The sequence below is a fragment of the Trachurus japonicus genome, chromosome 15, assembly GCF_045865225.1.
Source record: "Trachurus japonicus isolate A0001 chromosome 15, Traja_1.0".
Classification (NCBI taxonomy): Eukaryota; Metazoa; Chordata; class Actinopteri; order Carangiformes; family Carangidae; genus Trachurus; species Trachurus japonicus.
In genome coordinates this window covers 13171861-13187226 of record NC_140921.1, presented here as the reverse complement: position 1 = coordinate 13187226, position 15366 = coordinate 13171861, and the positions used below count along the sequence as shown (strand labels likewise).

Genomic DNA, 15366 nt, shown 5'->3' with positions numbered 1-15366 from the left:
ATCAAATTATGCTGCTGTGACCACTTACTGTAGAGTACTCAAACACTGCCTCTCTATCCTGACCAGAAACCCAATCTATATTCAACGTGCTGATGGAGTTTCATAATTGTGGAGCTGAAAGCATCATTTATCTCATCTTGGGTATAAGCTGGGAAAAACAAAACCAATGTCTTTCAATTATGCTGCCAACATCACAGAGGAGCTATCATTCGCTCTATCTCCAAGCAATAACACATGCAGGCCGAGGAAGAAAGGAGGAGAGAGAACTTATCAATGTTCTCCCCCCTACAATAAGCCATAAAGCTGCAAGATCTTGCCAGGCCTGATAAGCGACATCCAACACTCTTCTGTTGCGCGCTCTCTCTCTCCGACTCATTTCACCCCACCCATCCTCTCCCTGCTGCTCCATCTTGACAGCTGGGGCCCCGGTCCCACATCAGTGGAAATTTCCTGAAATGTCACTCCAGTAGACGGCCTGAGTGATTGAATAGCGTGGGGAGTATTGCTGCATTGGCCGTACACATACATAACATTACACACAATGGGCCGCCCTCCTCAGCCCGGCATCCCATACTCCCCACACGATGGCTGTCACCCCAACTTCAGCACTTGGAGGCGAAATCTGTTCAGCCATGCATGTATCTTTGTGTCTCGAAACCCCGCTGAGCCTCGCCTTCCTCAGCCCCCACCCCTCCTTCATATCTAGTCCTCACCTTCTCGTCCTTAGAGTTCAACCTGTCATGGTAACTCAGCCAGGGGCAAGGATGAAAAGGTGATGGGTCAAATGGCAAGCAGGAAGTCCCTTGGCCAGGACCTATCAATCTACGCCTTAAAGGTTAATGTAATACAACTCTGGGAAAATGGCTTTAAAAACATCAGGATCCAATCAAACTATACATATATAAATGCTAATTAGGAAGGATGGGGAGGGGAAGTACTGTATATCATTGAAGCCTGATAGTCTACAGCTCTGTTTGTTTAGAGCATCAGCAATGATATTCAGTAGGTACAATGTTAACCTTGTTCACTGTCTTACTTTAGAGAGCTGTGGTATGCAAACACTTGTCTATTAGCTCTAAACAAGAGTTGTTTTATGTAAATTTTGACCCTGTGACGAATGAGACAGATGGTCACCCATGATATTCCTATTCATCTTGAGGTGAACATGAATGTGAGCCCCAGATTTCATATTAATTGTTTCGATTGGTTGGTGAAACATTGGACAAATAAATAGAGCAAAAAATATTTCCATCCACACAAAATGTCTAAAAGGTCTAAAATTGAGAGTGAAACAAATACAACTATCTTAGAATAATACACATATTGATAAACAGATGAGTTATTTTAGTGGTGTTTCACCTATTCAGTAATCAAATTCACAGCAAAGTAAAGCTGCATGTGTCCTGCCTACTTGACCTCACTTTTATTTAAATTCGTACTGGCTTAACCAACTCGCAGATAAATAGGTTACCAGTGTATTTTATTTAGCCAAAACCTCAGCCCTAATAGCCTTATGTCAACCACTCTGCAGGAACGCTCACAGACGACCAGTGACACGTAAGAAAAAAAACAAAAAAACAAAACAAACATAAGTCCATGTGACTGTGCTTTTAAACTCACCCCTTCAACCCTTCGCATCTTCAATTAATCCTGACTGTCTCTGACATTGTCTGCAAGCGCGCCAGGTGCAAAGAGGGAAAGTGTATCGAAGGCCGCCTGGGGACAGGACAGTGTGTGAGTGTGCGTAAAGCCCTGCCCAACCCACTTCAGCTTCAGCTCCAAGCAGCAGTAGGGGTTACAGGCAGTTAATCAGACAAGTGCTAATCTAGTTAGGAGATCAACAAATGAGCCTCTCAGCACTGAAAAGGAGGACACAACCCTGCAGACAATAGAGCGGGTCAATGCCATTGTGTAAGAGAACAACGGGAAGGCTAGAGAGGGTGTATTACTGTCATAATTCAGATCAAAATGAGGGTCGAGTGTGGAGCAAGAGCATTTAGCTGTGCCTGCTAGTGGGAGTCGTAAGAACCATTTGTACAGGACTAATTGCTGAGGTGACTTCCTGAAAGCGACACATTCGAAGTTGTCTGAGACTGACAAATTGAGCCTGTGTTCAAGCACGATTTCTGATGTTATAAATGTTTTAAAAATATGAGTAATGGCCCTGGATGTGGTTTGGAACCAGCACAAACACCTGTTCCTTCTAATTACCAACGTCAAGAAATTCCGCCTTTGCAAAGGGCCCCGGCTGTGCGTGGGGCTATTAAAGGTAAGTGGCAGCGGCTGGCGAGCACATATGACAAAGCCAATGACCACAGAAGGGCTTCAGGATCTCCACACCTCTTTTCGGTCTCCATGGAAACAAGGACAGGAATGTTCAGGGGCACACAGGAGCCGCGAATAGACCGCCACACAAGGGAAAGAGAAAAACATGCGTCCTGCTACTGGCATTTCACAGACTCCGGCCCAGACGTTTTTCACACCCCCCGGAATCAAAGTGTTGTTTATACGCTATAATTTCAGAGTAGGCCATCTCGCTGCACACCTGATGCCGCCCGTCTTTCACTGCGTGCTTTAAAAACAAAATATGTCAGACACAACAGCATCTGTCATACTTAGCTCTGTTCTCTGTGCTGCCAGTCCTTTTAATCCATATCTAACATAACCTAAAAGATGGTTCATATTATTGTGTGTTCAAGCACATTTTGGCTGCAGCTGGGAAAATAAAAAAGATTTTGTCTTTTTTCTTTTTTTTTATATCTATTTTCCTCAGTTCCAAACCAGGATGTGGACATAGCCCTGTGATGACTCAGTGCTTATAACCGTTCCATAAAGTAACTGTTATGCTTCCACGAAGAGCATCTGTAAACTGTTATAAACACACTAAGACAGTGTTTGTTAAACTTTGCAGTCGCAAAAGTGGGAAATAGCTTTTGCTGTCAAACACGTGCAAACAGTGGCTGCTCTGTAACAACTGAAGGAAGGGCATCTGTTCCTGGTTTTAATGCATCAGATTAAACACATTGTGCAGTTTTTCATCTTTTCTTTTCTTTTTTGAGCAACACAGAAAACAAGCAGCTGGACATGTTGATAAAGTATTTTTCTTACACCACATTATTATACATTCAATCATATTTCCTAATTGATTCTGTTTTAGGCTTTGATTTCACTGTTGCATTTGCAGAGATATGTTAATTGAAATTGGGGCAGGGGGGTTGATGATCAGTATCAGGGGCCAGGGGACAGATCCAGACAGAGCAGGTGAGCGACCGAGACAGGGGCATAGACACAAAGGGACGGACTCGGTGCCCACTGGCAGTCCAGATGGACATTTTTCTCCGACATACACGGCGACAAACACGTTGCACATAAACTCTGGGGGCCTTGTTAGAGTGTGCAGGTTCCAGATGCCACGTGCTGCGCTGAGTGGCCCGTCGGCTTCGCCCAAGGAGTGACTGACAAGACATAGGATTCATGCATAACACACATACTTCTCTCCTCTACGGCTCCGTCAAGCAGAGACAAGCTCATATGTACACACACACACACACACACACACACACACACACACACAGACACACAAAGATAAGAGCATTTCAGCAGTGGGCTGTCTGTTTTACATTCTGTCTCCAGCCCCCTGCTCCCTCACCTCATCTTGTACCTCTCTCTGTGGTGAGCTGCCCAGTGATCTGGCTTGTCGGCAGGCAGGGAATGATGTGAGCTTTGATGTTGAGACTTGTGTGTGTGTGTGTGTGTGTGTGTGTGTGTCGTGTGTATGTATGTGTGTTTGTGTGTTACTAGGCTTCGTGGTCAGAAATTCTAGCCTCCTTCAGGTTTTCACAGTTACTTCCTTCTCTCTGAAGCAGCTGTGAGAAAACAAGCAGGGTGACAGTGAGGGAAGAGAGACGGAGGAGAGAGGAGAAAAATGAAAGAAGACAGTGAGAGAAAAGGAGAGAGTGGTGCAACCAGGAGGCAGCGACTGTGAGAAGAAAAGGAGGTCAGACAGTGGATAATGTTTTATTGCACTGAGCCAGAGAGTGTGAATGCCCCGAGCTGGAAGGTTCTGCTTTGCGTTTTGAGAGGCAGATGAACACGGACAGATGGACGGATGTATGAATTGATCGAGGGGAAGTTGGAGTCGTGTCACTGAGCGACTTATCACATGATGTGACTCTGAGAACATTTTAAGATACTTCCACTTAAAGACATCAACACCACAGGAACTCTGCTGTTGTTGTTGTTTAGCGGCACAGAGCCACAGGCTGTCATCACAGGGTAAATTGAAGCGCCTCAAAAATGTTCAAACACAAGATGAAAAAGAAGAGGGGAATTCTTGAATCGCCAATCAATTTCATTACATTCTCTGTCACACAAACCGCTGCCGGGCTCGGCCTTTTCACTCACTGGCTGCATGATTTTCTTTTCTCCCCTCTTGCTTCTCGTACTCTCTCTCTCTCTCTCTCACACACACACACACACACACACACACTCTCTCTAATCATCTCTCTTAGAAGTGTTGAGGTTGTGCGGTGCCTTTTTGAATAGCACACTCTAATACAGATTATCAGAGGCTTGACAGCTCCAATTAGCTCGTATTATAGATGTAATAATAAGGTAAAGCCCCACTGCAGAATGTAGATCATTCCTCCTCTCCAATCTCATCCCAGATGACACTGGAGAAAATCCCTTCTGAATTTCACATGAAACAGTCTTCAAGCTAAGCTGATATAACTACAAAGTTACATGAATGTTTTCTTCCAACAGAGCCACCAACGAGGGCAACTTCCTGCCTTGGCCTCACATGCTTCTTGCTCTTGTTTGCTGTGATTTCCCCCCTTCCCCCTCCTCCCTACCCAAACAGTTCAACTGCTCTGGAGCTGATTTCAGAAGCGGTGAAGAAGTCACGTTAACTTCATTTGTCTCCGTCTACCACCCTGTCCGCCACAGATCTTCAGCTCTTAGCGCATCACCCCATGTAGGGTCGATACTAATGCTGTCTTCATCCAACTCTCACTGTGACTCTGCTGGTAAAGCGGACAATTAGCTGCCAGTTTCAGTTAGGAAATATTTTTTTCTATGAAATGTATTAGAAGTTTAAGCACACACTGAATCGCTTGTAGAGAGCCATTATTGCAGTGATGCTAATCAGAAAACTGTCTGGGCGTTGGTGTTATTAAATTAAACACAAGCTTCCAATAATGCAGCTCTGCAGCAGATAGTAATCTGGCAGACAACACTCCTCAGAGATCACCTGATAGATGATATGTGGATAATTAAAATATACAGCCTCAAATATCTTTTCCTTGGGTAAGAAATGTTTTGTTTTAATTTGACTTTTTTTTTTGCCGTCAGGGCCAATGAACTGAGGCACTATGGGAAACCCTGGAAACGCATTAGTGGTCAGCTGCTCAAGAGGAAACTTTACTCTTCATGCCTCACCTACAGGGTCAGAGACTGATACGGTAAGCCAAGTCCAAGGCAGGTTCATGACAGTGGATCCTCGGATGATAACAATCCTACAGGCTGACTGTGTGTAACACTGTGAGACGAGTCCGACACATACATACACTCTACATATGTCAGGCATGTCAGGTAGGAAAAGCATTTATTGCACCAAGTTGTAAATAGGAACAAAAAAAATACAGATGCAAGTTAAAACATGTCATCAACTTGCATCATCTTTTGCTCTCTCTATTGTTTGGAGAATCTAGCAGGATAATGAACAATCTGACACCTCAATGCATCCAAAAAGCTCAAAAGAGGAGAAAAATGTGAAGCCAGTTCTACAAAATGAGTCTGAGGTAAGTGTGCTTCACCATCACCATTACAGCTTCCTGGTGTATTCTGCATCATTTCATCCACGAAGAACAAAGAAAAGCTCACAACAGCCTGTAACCTTGACCAACATCATCCACTTGTTCCTCCTACAGACGAGTTAAATGTGTTGCAATACAGAATTACTGAACATTGGAATTTTATTTTTATTTTATTTATTTTTTGGAGTTTTGTGAATATGGATGTTTGCTAATAATAAGGAATAGAAAACAGAACATCCATTCTAATGTTAATGAAAGGTATTACATGTTAAATATTAATATATTTTGTCTTAAATGAAACATGAAATGTCAGAGACCTGTTGCCCTGTTCTTTGGCTTGACAAACTATTCCTGTGTTCCTATTATGCCAGAAAGAAAAATGCAATCTAATGGAGTTTGTGGAGCTGTGGTTACTGATCAATAGCAAATCATGTGTTCCAGTGAGCTCCAGGGGTTTGAGGCCAAAGTGAGGGATGCATGTTTACATGATATTTTGACTCCTTGAGGTCCAGGATGCTGGTACCTAGTAGAGACAAAAGCTTCATTGTATCTGTCAGCCTCCTCCTCTGTGTCTATGCCTTTGACATACATCTGTAATAAAGAAGCATAAAGAGACACAAGCCCTGACGGATAACATTATCAATCACGGCCACAGTGAAACATGGGTCTTTCCAGAAGCACTCAGTCCCTCTCTGTCTTGGTCAGCGAGGAGGATGTCTCCATTGTTTAATGACACTGAGGGAGGAAATGGTTTCTCTTTGTTCGCTTACAACTCCATTACTTTCTGTATGGGTGTGCTGTACTGTACCGGGCTGACAAGACTACATCATTTAGTAATTTTGACTCAGTTTTTTTGGCGCTGATCTGGTCTTCCCACTCACTTTTATATAACACCCTCCTCTGCGACTGTATTAAAGAGGGCAGTGATTTTTTAGACAGGCATTTTGCGTTTAACATTCAGGTACATGTTCTAATATAGTCACCAAAAAGCTGTGCAAATACATGCTGGCTATTACTTGGCTTGCCTTCCTCTCCATTTCACTGTTATTTGTTCATATTTGACAGTTTCATCCATCTTCCTTTTAACATTTTTTTGTTGTTGTTGTTGCTCATGCAGGTAATATTCAATACCGGGGATGTCCACATTGTTGAAGTGTTTTCCCCCTGCACACTTTGGAGGTGCTTGACTTCAGTTGTGCTGGGTAATTGATGATGGATGAAGCAATCATAAAGAGTCCCCAGCTGGTAAATTACGACTTGGCTTATTCTCTGTGGGTAAACCAGGCCATCTGGGATGAGCCTTTAACTATGAAAGCATACTGGTCCATACTGGACAGCGAGGAGATCTCGCCAGTGATTTATTCATGACACAAGTGGGTGAAGACGACTCAGCCCATCTCTCTCCTCCCTTAGCTCCCCCCTTTTCCCCTGCTGTCTCCTAGACACCATCACATCATCCTTACATCCTCTCGGCTGTATCCCACCACATTAGCCCTCCCTCCCTTCCTCCTTCCTTCCCTCCTCTCATTTTCTACCTACTCATATTAATCACATTAAATCACGAAGAGTCGGAGGCAATTCATTTTCACTCCCTTTGCATATACTGAATGTGTAGAGACACATAATGTGAGCAGAGAGACTATTTCAACAGTGTGATCATATAAAACAATTAATATACAATGTATATGCATGCAGACAATATACATCTGGAATGATCGCAATATAACCTCTTGTAAGATGTCCATGTTGTTGTTCAGGTCGTTTCCATTTAACAAACAATGCCACACATACACACACACACACACACACACACATGCACATATACAGGTCCAGAGGGTATCTCATTAGCAGACTCACACCCTCACAGCTGGAGGTTGTCACATCGTGTGTGTTGTCAATGACCCACGGGGCAGGAGAAGCCCTGTGACTGTTAAAAGAAGCCAGTCCACACACCAACCTTCTACAGAACCATTGGGTCATTCAACAACGTCAACACACAGCGAATGGAAACACACAACACACACTGTTTGTACTGTGCACGCAATGCCTGTGCAACTCCCAAATGCCTCATCTAAGCCTGGGGCAATGCTACTCTCACGCCTCAGCTTATTGCGAGTCCAGTAAACAGCGTTCAGTGTGTGTACACAACGATGGCGACTGTGGCTAGAGGCCACTCAGCACTGTGGCCACGATCGATGAACAATTTCAAAAGCCATAATTTCCACCCTGTTTCAGGTAACTATGGTGCTTTCCAGTGCAGACAACATAAATTTCAAAGAAATGCTCTCCAGATTTGTCATAGAAAATCCACTGTTGTGTGGTACTGTATCAACAGAGATAGAAAACTGAGCTTTTCAAAAAATACCGACTGTTAACCTTCACACGAAGCGTTGATCTGATAATAACAGTGAACGTCTGAAGCCAACTTTCTGTCAAGGTTCTCTTCATGAATTACTGCTAGCCATTTATTGTAGATAGAAGTGTGAATCACTTTCAATCAAATCACTACCTGATGCTCGAGTTGTCTAAGAAAAAGTCAGGACATGCTTGGAAAAGAGATTGTCAATATCAATGGATCTTTTATTCCTGGATAAATAACGGTAATATACATGTATACCTTCATTCTGTTACCATGACTGAAGTGAAAAGATGCCTTCATATCAATGGTCCTCGCCAGTGAAAACCTTCTAAGTGGCATCCAGCTTTTTCATTTAATGGGCCATTACATCACTGTTGTTTGTTCAGTGGACGTCATAAATGTAGGTCCTCAGTCAAACAAGAATAACACCCTGGGATGTGTGTTGCTGGGTGAAGCGTTCGTTTTGTAAAATGACAGAGCACATATCACCACCGCCAGCTCCTCATTAAAGTCAATGATGTGGGGCAATGGATGGTGTGTCGGAGAGAGGATGTAGTAAGACGAACCCTGCAGGATTTCAACATGGCAATAAAGACTGAAATTGTCGGATCATTAATGATTAAAGTGTGAGGCGAAGAAACAGACTTAAAAAAAATAAAAATACACAATGTCTGCGCACAAATGGAAAGCATAGATAAATAGCAAGCAGACAGGCACCTTTTACTCCATCCCCCCGGGGTGCATGGGATATCATCAAATCAAAACCACATTGGTCCGTCTGCAACAGAAATTGAGTTATCAATATCAATATCAAGCAGTTCCCATCTGTCTGGCTCCTTCACTCTGTAACTGTGAGTGGAAAGGAGAGAGGGAGGCAGGGAGCGTGAGAGCAGAGGTGAGGTGAACATTTCTGTTCTCACATCGAAACCAGGATAATTTCATGAGTTACGTAATGCTGTGATCGAGAAAACTGGTGCCGCCGCTGTCACCGAAGCCCCTGGGAATGTGGATCTCATGCCTGTAGGGGTTTATTTTGGGTGCACATGTGAGCGTTGACTTGCATACATCCCTATACTCACGCGCTTCTCCAACAGCTCCTCACCTCCCACTCTTTCCTTTGCTTAACAGCTCATAATCCCCCTGTGTTTCACCTGTCGTGATTCCCTACACTTTGCTACTCTTTTAAAGATGTGATTCTCCCACTCTTCGCCCGTCTCTCATCCATCATCATCCTCCGCCTTGCCTCTTCATACCTACTCGTTCCCTCAAAATTCTCTTCCCTAATGCTACTGTACCTCGGGACTCGCATTACGCTGCTGTCATCCCTGAAGTGAAATCTAAAAAGGGGAGCATTTAACACGGTTGTTGCAGACGGCATACCTCCCTCTGCCCCCGCACATCTTGCCTTTGCTGTTTCACAAACCCCACTCATCGGGTTGGCCCTGTAGAAGGCAAACCAGACAGCCTGGGGAAAACTATTAAACCATGAATAAGGGAAAACACAACATTGTGGAACTCCTGCTGTTCATGCAAAAATCTGATATGCATACAAGAGTGTTAATAGCAATCGTTACCCGATGTTTCATTGATCCCCGAAAGGAAATTCTCTTTTCACAGCAGGGCGAAAAGGCCCAGAATAAAAGGTCTGATATTTTGGTGAAAAGGAACCCTTTTACCTCAGTAGGATACTACTTTCCTTTTCTACAAACTTCCCCTCTACAGTATGAACAATGTTTATTACCGGTCTCCAACGGCAAATAAATTCAACCAGTTTTCTTCTTTGTCAACATGATAAGGAAGCACATTAAAAGTTGGGGAAAGAGTCTAGTTGGTGTGAGCTGAAACACTTTGTAAACATGTATCTTAAACCATCATATTTCCTTAACCTTACTGTAACTAAAGTACTTAATTAGCGCCTAAACCTAACCACACAAGGGAGTAAGGATCCTCTCCAGAGGGAAGCTGCTCTGCTTTCTACATCCACCATCCATCCCAGCCGCCTCCCTCTGACTTCCACACAGTACAAAGAAAAAATGGTCCCAATTGAACATAACCCAGGCAGCAATTATGTCTCTGTCAATGAATCAATCAATGAATGGCACTGAAAAAACTACTGCTGGTGAGAACATGACTCCAGGATGTCTTCCGTGGCCGTGTTCTGGCAACGGTTTAGCATGAATAGAGCTAAATTGGCAATCTGTCCATACCACACCTCAAAACAGAGCCTCTGTTCTGTGGCTATCCGTCAGACATTTTGAATTTCAGAGGAAGCCAGATCCCGCTGTTAAGTGCATCTTCAAGCTGAGAGCCAGCTCAAGGGTCTTAACACATGGCCTGTTTGAAAGGGACTGCAGCCATTTCCTCTGTCTGGGATTACACAGTTCATCTTTCATTTTCATTTACCTATTTTATTCACTAGCAGGCTTTCGTTCTGCATCCCATGGAGGAAGCAGGAGTGAGCCATCTGGCTTGGCTCCACTGTGGCTGTATTCCTGATCTAACAATACATCATCTGACTCAAATAAACAACACCTGAGAACCAAAAGGGACGGCGAGAGATGGAGACCCGGCTTCCCTTCCTTTTAATACTGTTGTGTTTAATGAGTTATTTTAATTAGGCTACAGATACTGCTGGATTTTCTGTCACTAGCACCGTTCAAGTTCTTGTGGAGGCCACTGATCTGAAATCTGAAGTCGAGATCTAGACTGCTGTCACCCACCACACGGCTTGCTGTACGCATTTATTGTGAATAAACACAATAAGTCTGCACAGCAAATATGATAAACAGGAATTTAGGTCACATGATGTCTTCTCCCGTCTGCTTTACTGTGGGAATTGGTGTGGGAATAGGGTGATCTTTGTCAATTCTCACACAATAGTCTGGATAGTTATATTCTCTCCGTCGTGACCTTGGCCTCAACAGCTCATGCATCCATTTCTGTGGTGATAATTGTTTGTGAAGAACAATTAACAGCCGGCGCATCTGCGACTTGGTTCATTTAAGTATGGGCTATAAATAAATCAGTGACTTTGATGTGTTTGCATGTTGTGTTTCTGTCAGTTTTCCTACGTCCACACAAGCGGCCGGTAAAGACACTGATGTTAAATAATTGAGAAATAGGGTGAGACAGCGATGCGGTCACAACAAGGTCGGCAGACACCACAGCGAGCATAAACCACTGTTATTGCTTTTTCTACAGAACAAAAGCTTTTGTTATCCCGCTCTGTTGCATTTAACAGTTGCTATGGCAACAGCGAGCCAGGAGAGGCTTAAGGAGGATCCCAAACTCGATAAAAGGGGTTTCTAAACCTGACACTGGAACTCTCTATTTGACTCTCTCTTGGTTTTCCATCAGTGACTCGCACTGTGCAGCCTTTTGAAGAAGAGAGGAGAAGAGGAGATGAAGAAAGGAAAAAAAAAAAAAGGCAACAACAGAGAGAGATGCAAAGAGCCTTCCGGACCAAGCTGTGGGAAACGGAAGAGGTTGCAGGGGTTCAGGCAGCAGCGACTGCCAGCAGAGGAAAATACCAGTGGAGTGGGTATGAAGGCGCACATTATTACATTGTAGACGTCCCAAAGCAACACCAGTCTGGGTCACCAAGCAGCCAGGGATGGAAATATTGTTGCTTTTTTTTTTTTTTTGCATTCAAATCTGGTAGTGAATCAGCTATTTTATTCATGTGAAAAGGGCAGTGTTGCTGTAATATGATTAAAATACATGCTCAAAATATTATTCAAGATTCAAGATAATACATTTCAGACTCAGGCCTGACCTTTTTTTAATTACAGACCCGTTTCACATGTCCAATAGATAAAAGCATTGTGATGCCACAACAACACATTCTCAAAGCAAAGGGAAGAGAAACTCATTTTAAATTGCGGCAAGCTCTCACTGGTATCGATTCATTCTTGTCAATGGAGCGTAAAGAAAAAAAAAAACTCACCAAGGCATTTCTTCAAATTGCTTGTTCTTGTTGATGGAGAGGGAGCAAGGAGAGAGGTTTGTGGATGGATGGAGTGAATAGTGGCGAGGCCTTGTTAGGCCTTTTTGTTGATTAGGTCTGGTTCAACAGCCTTGTTAGTTGGCCAAGGCTGCTCTATTTCTATCTGTAGTCCTTGTGTGTGTGCGTGTGCCTCTCTTTGTGTGTGCACACTTGTATACTTGTATTCAGACTAAAGGCTGCCCGAGCGTATAAATGCATGTGTCTCCGTCTGGCAACGGCTGCCTCAGGTTTATATTCAAAAAGCTGACTCGCGATTACCCCGGCGAGCCATCGGCAAGTCAAATAACTGGTCAGCTTTTTCAGTCAAACAGACATTCATGCAGGTCTCACAAAGACCAGGCTATGCTTGAAAAGTTTGTACGATGTGTCTTCTGACCACATTTGACTAAAATATTCATAACTGTTTCAAAAGGCAGGTACAAGGCGGCACATTTCATACACTCTCCTGAAAGACATTCATACTGTGACACTAAAGAATGAAAAAAAGAAAGCTGAAAGGAGTTGTTCAAACCCTGCCGACTCTCTCACTTCCATCCTCCTGGCCGGTCACTTTGTAAAGAGACTGCGATGTCAGGTTGTTGGTTTAGGGAAGTTAAAGAAACCGTTGGACACAGCGTCCCAAATTCTGACGTGGGAGAAATTTAGGGGCAAGGGTTTCTCAAGCTGTTTGATCATCTGAAAGGCACTCGTGATGAGGCGTACTCGCCCCTCAAACCTCCCCGACAGCAAGTTGGAGATCAAGGGAGAGCTACAGAGCGAAGAGTACGAAACACTCCTCCTTCACACTTTCTTCTCCCCTTCTTTCCATCTACTCCTCTCACTGGCCAGCTCACACTTCTCTGTCTTCGGTCCATCTTTTCAGCTTTCTCTATTTCACCTCCTCCTGGACCATCTATATCCCTCTCTTTCTTTTTCACCTCATCCCCCTCTCCTTCAGTGGAAAGAGCGAAGCAGAGACAGTTCATGTGAAGTGATGGAGCTGTGACAGACTGATCCCTCTGCCCTCTCCCCAGGGCGTGCAGCTGTGCCCGATCTCTGAGACGCCTACCTCCCCAAACACACATCCACGCAGAAGCTGCAGGAATACACCCACCTACACACATGCATGCATACATTTATAGAGCTACCGAGGGAGTACACATGTGCTCGCACTCACACCTCCACACTCAAACTAATGCAGCACATGTACATGTGTGTGTGTTTGTGTGTGTGTGTTCAGATTTATGTAAGTAAGCACATTTCTTTGCAGCATCCAAGATGAGCTGCAGGAACAGAGACTGGCAAGGAGGTGATGTGTAGGGGGATCACAAGTCACAGATGTTTTTGGCCTGATACCAATATCAATATCAAGTTCTATTGATTTTTCTGGTATATTATGTGTGTATCCTACAGCAAAAGCTTGAAGAAGATGCATGACTTCTTACCTAAAAACAAGTTGCAGAGAGTTACAGTTATATTCTATGTTGAATCTTATCCACGTTTGACATTTGAAAAGTTTTTTTTAAAGTGCAGATCCTTTGACCTTTTACATGTTTCATTCTTTCAGTATCCTCCCAGAGAGTTCAGAGAATCAGTGGCATGCATATTGCAGCCAGTAATCACAGATACACTGGTTGTTCACTTAGCAAAAGAGGTTTAAACAGATATTTCTTTTCATTATGAATTGATTTTATGAGCATTTTCTGGATCTGTTTTACTAGTGAAGCTGGGACCATGGAAATGTTCGAACATCACCATTTTATAATAACTACCATTTATCACTTATGAAAATATTTGTTAATAATTTTTCTACTGATCAAATAATGGATTGAATGTGTCAGCTGTACTTAGCGTTGTACTGTATTTACTGTATAATCTCCCTAAAGCACACATTTTCTCCACATGCTCGCTCCCAAAACGGCCCATAAAGCATGAGCTGGCCCTCTTAAGGGTTTGATCTGTGCCAAGTCCATTAGGCTAATCTGAAAAACAAAAGCACCACTTTGTTTGCTCTCTCTCGCAGTCTCTCTCTCCACACAGACATGCATACACGTGCATGAGCACGCACACACAGACACACACACACACACAGCACATCTTCCATCAGCACATTCACCAGTGCCCTGCTGATATCTGGAGGATGTGATGTGCCATTTTTCTTTGAAGGCACTGTCACAGAACGGCTTATTTCACCAGTCCTCCAGACGCGGGGCTATCTGTCTCTGGCAGGGTTTTTCCATCCAAGACAAAGAACAGAGCTGCCCGAGCCTTGCTGCCTGACTGACTGGCTGACTCATTAGGAACAAGACAACAGAGGAAACACAAAGGAGAGATGTACACAGTCCAGTGAAAAGTGAAAGAATGGAGAAAATGAGCTAAAGTCCTCCGTCCCTTTTTTATTATTTTTTTTCTTTGTTCATTTTTACTGCTGTTTTATCTATGGTACAATAAAATGTGTTTTTATCACAGGCCTACAAAAGCTTACATATCACTTCCCCCCCAAAAATTGCAACAAGTAAATTAACTCTGTGTGTTGCTTATGTATTGTGAGTGTGAAATATACTGTGAGGAGTGAGCAGAGCCAGTAGTAGACATACTGACTGTGGAGAAATATGATCGGCCGCAGTGGCTTGTTTGTGACAGAATTTGGGAGTATCAGTCATACCACATTTCTCAAGTGTCTCCATTCATCAGCATGTTTGACAAAAACACTGAAAAACAGCTCTGCTTAGCTTTGTCTGACAGACACACCGTGGTTCCTTACACAATCATCTTAAGTGTAAACATACAGCACATCTTGCTGTTAAGGCCAGATTATTTTTGGAAGATATAAATCTGGTGAAACCGAACTGAACTGAACTGAACTGAACTGAACTGGTGTGTGAGCGTCACTTATATAACATTATGTTTACTTTGCCGAGGAGGATTTATTTGGAAGAAGTCATTGATGTAGGCAAGGTGCACTGTTCACCACATACAGTAGCCTGTAGTCCATTGTCTTATGTTATAAGGTAAATTTTAATTTTAATTCACAATCTTAGATCAGTTATGGATCAGAGCCTTTTTTAATCAACAACCTCCTACCTCCCAGTTCACATCAGTGGTACTGTATGTGAACGTAACTGTTATGTAAGTCACTAGATCAGGGTAAATGAAGCAAATTTTTTTCTTGATAATATAAGCACCCCCCTCACTTTAGTCGAGCA

General features: G+C 43.3%; 1 protein-coding gene across 13 annotated transcripts in view; it reads right to left on the bottom strand.

Moving 5' to 3' along the window:
- Positions 1-15366, bottom strand: part of LOC146973306 (ankyrin-3-like) — a 121228-nt gene that overhangs the window by 101863 nt on the left and 3999 nt on the right. For 2 of the 13 annotated variants that reach the window (XM_085799716.1, XM_085799726.1), the window contains exon 1: positions 1621-1727. The exons of the other annotated variants lie outside the window; for them this stretch is intronic. In XM_085799716.1, the coding sequence (XP_085655842.1) occupies positions 1621-1638 (18 nt within the window). In that variant the 5' untranslated portion in view covers positions 1639-1727. Of the gene's footprint in view, positions 1-1620; positions 1728-15366 lie in introns of those variants that run through there. 13 annotated transcript variants of the gene reach the window in all.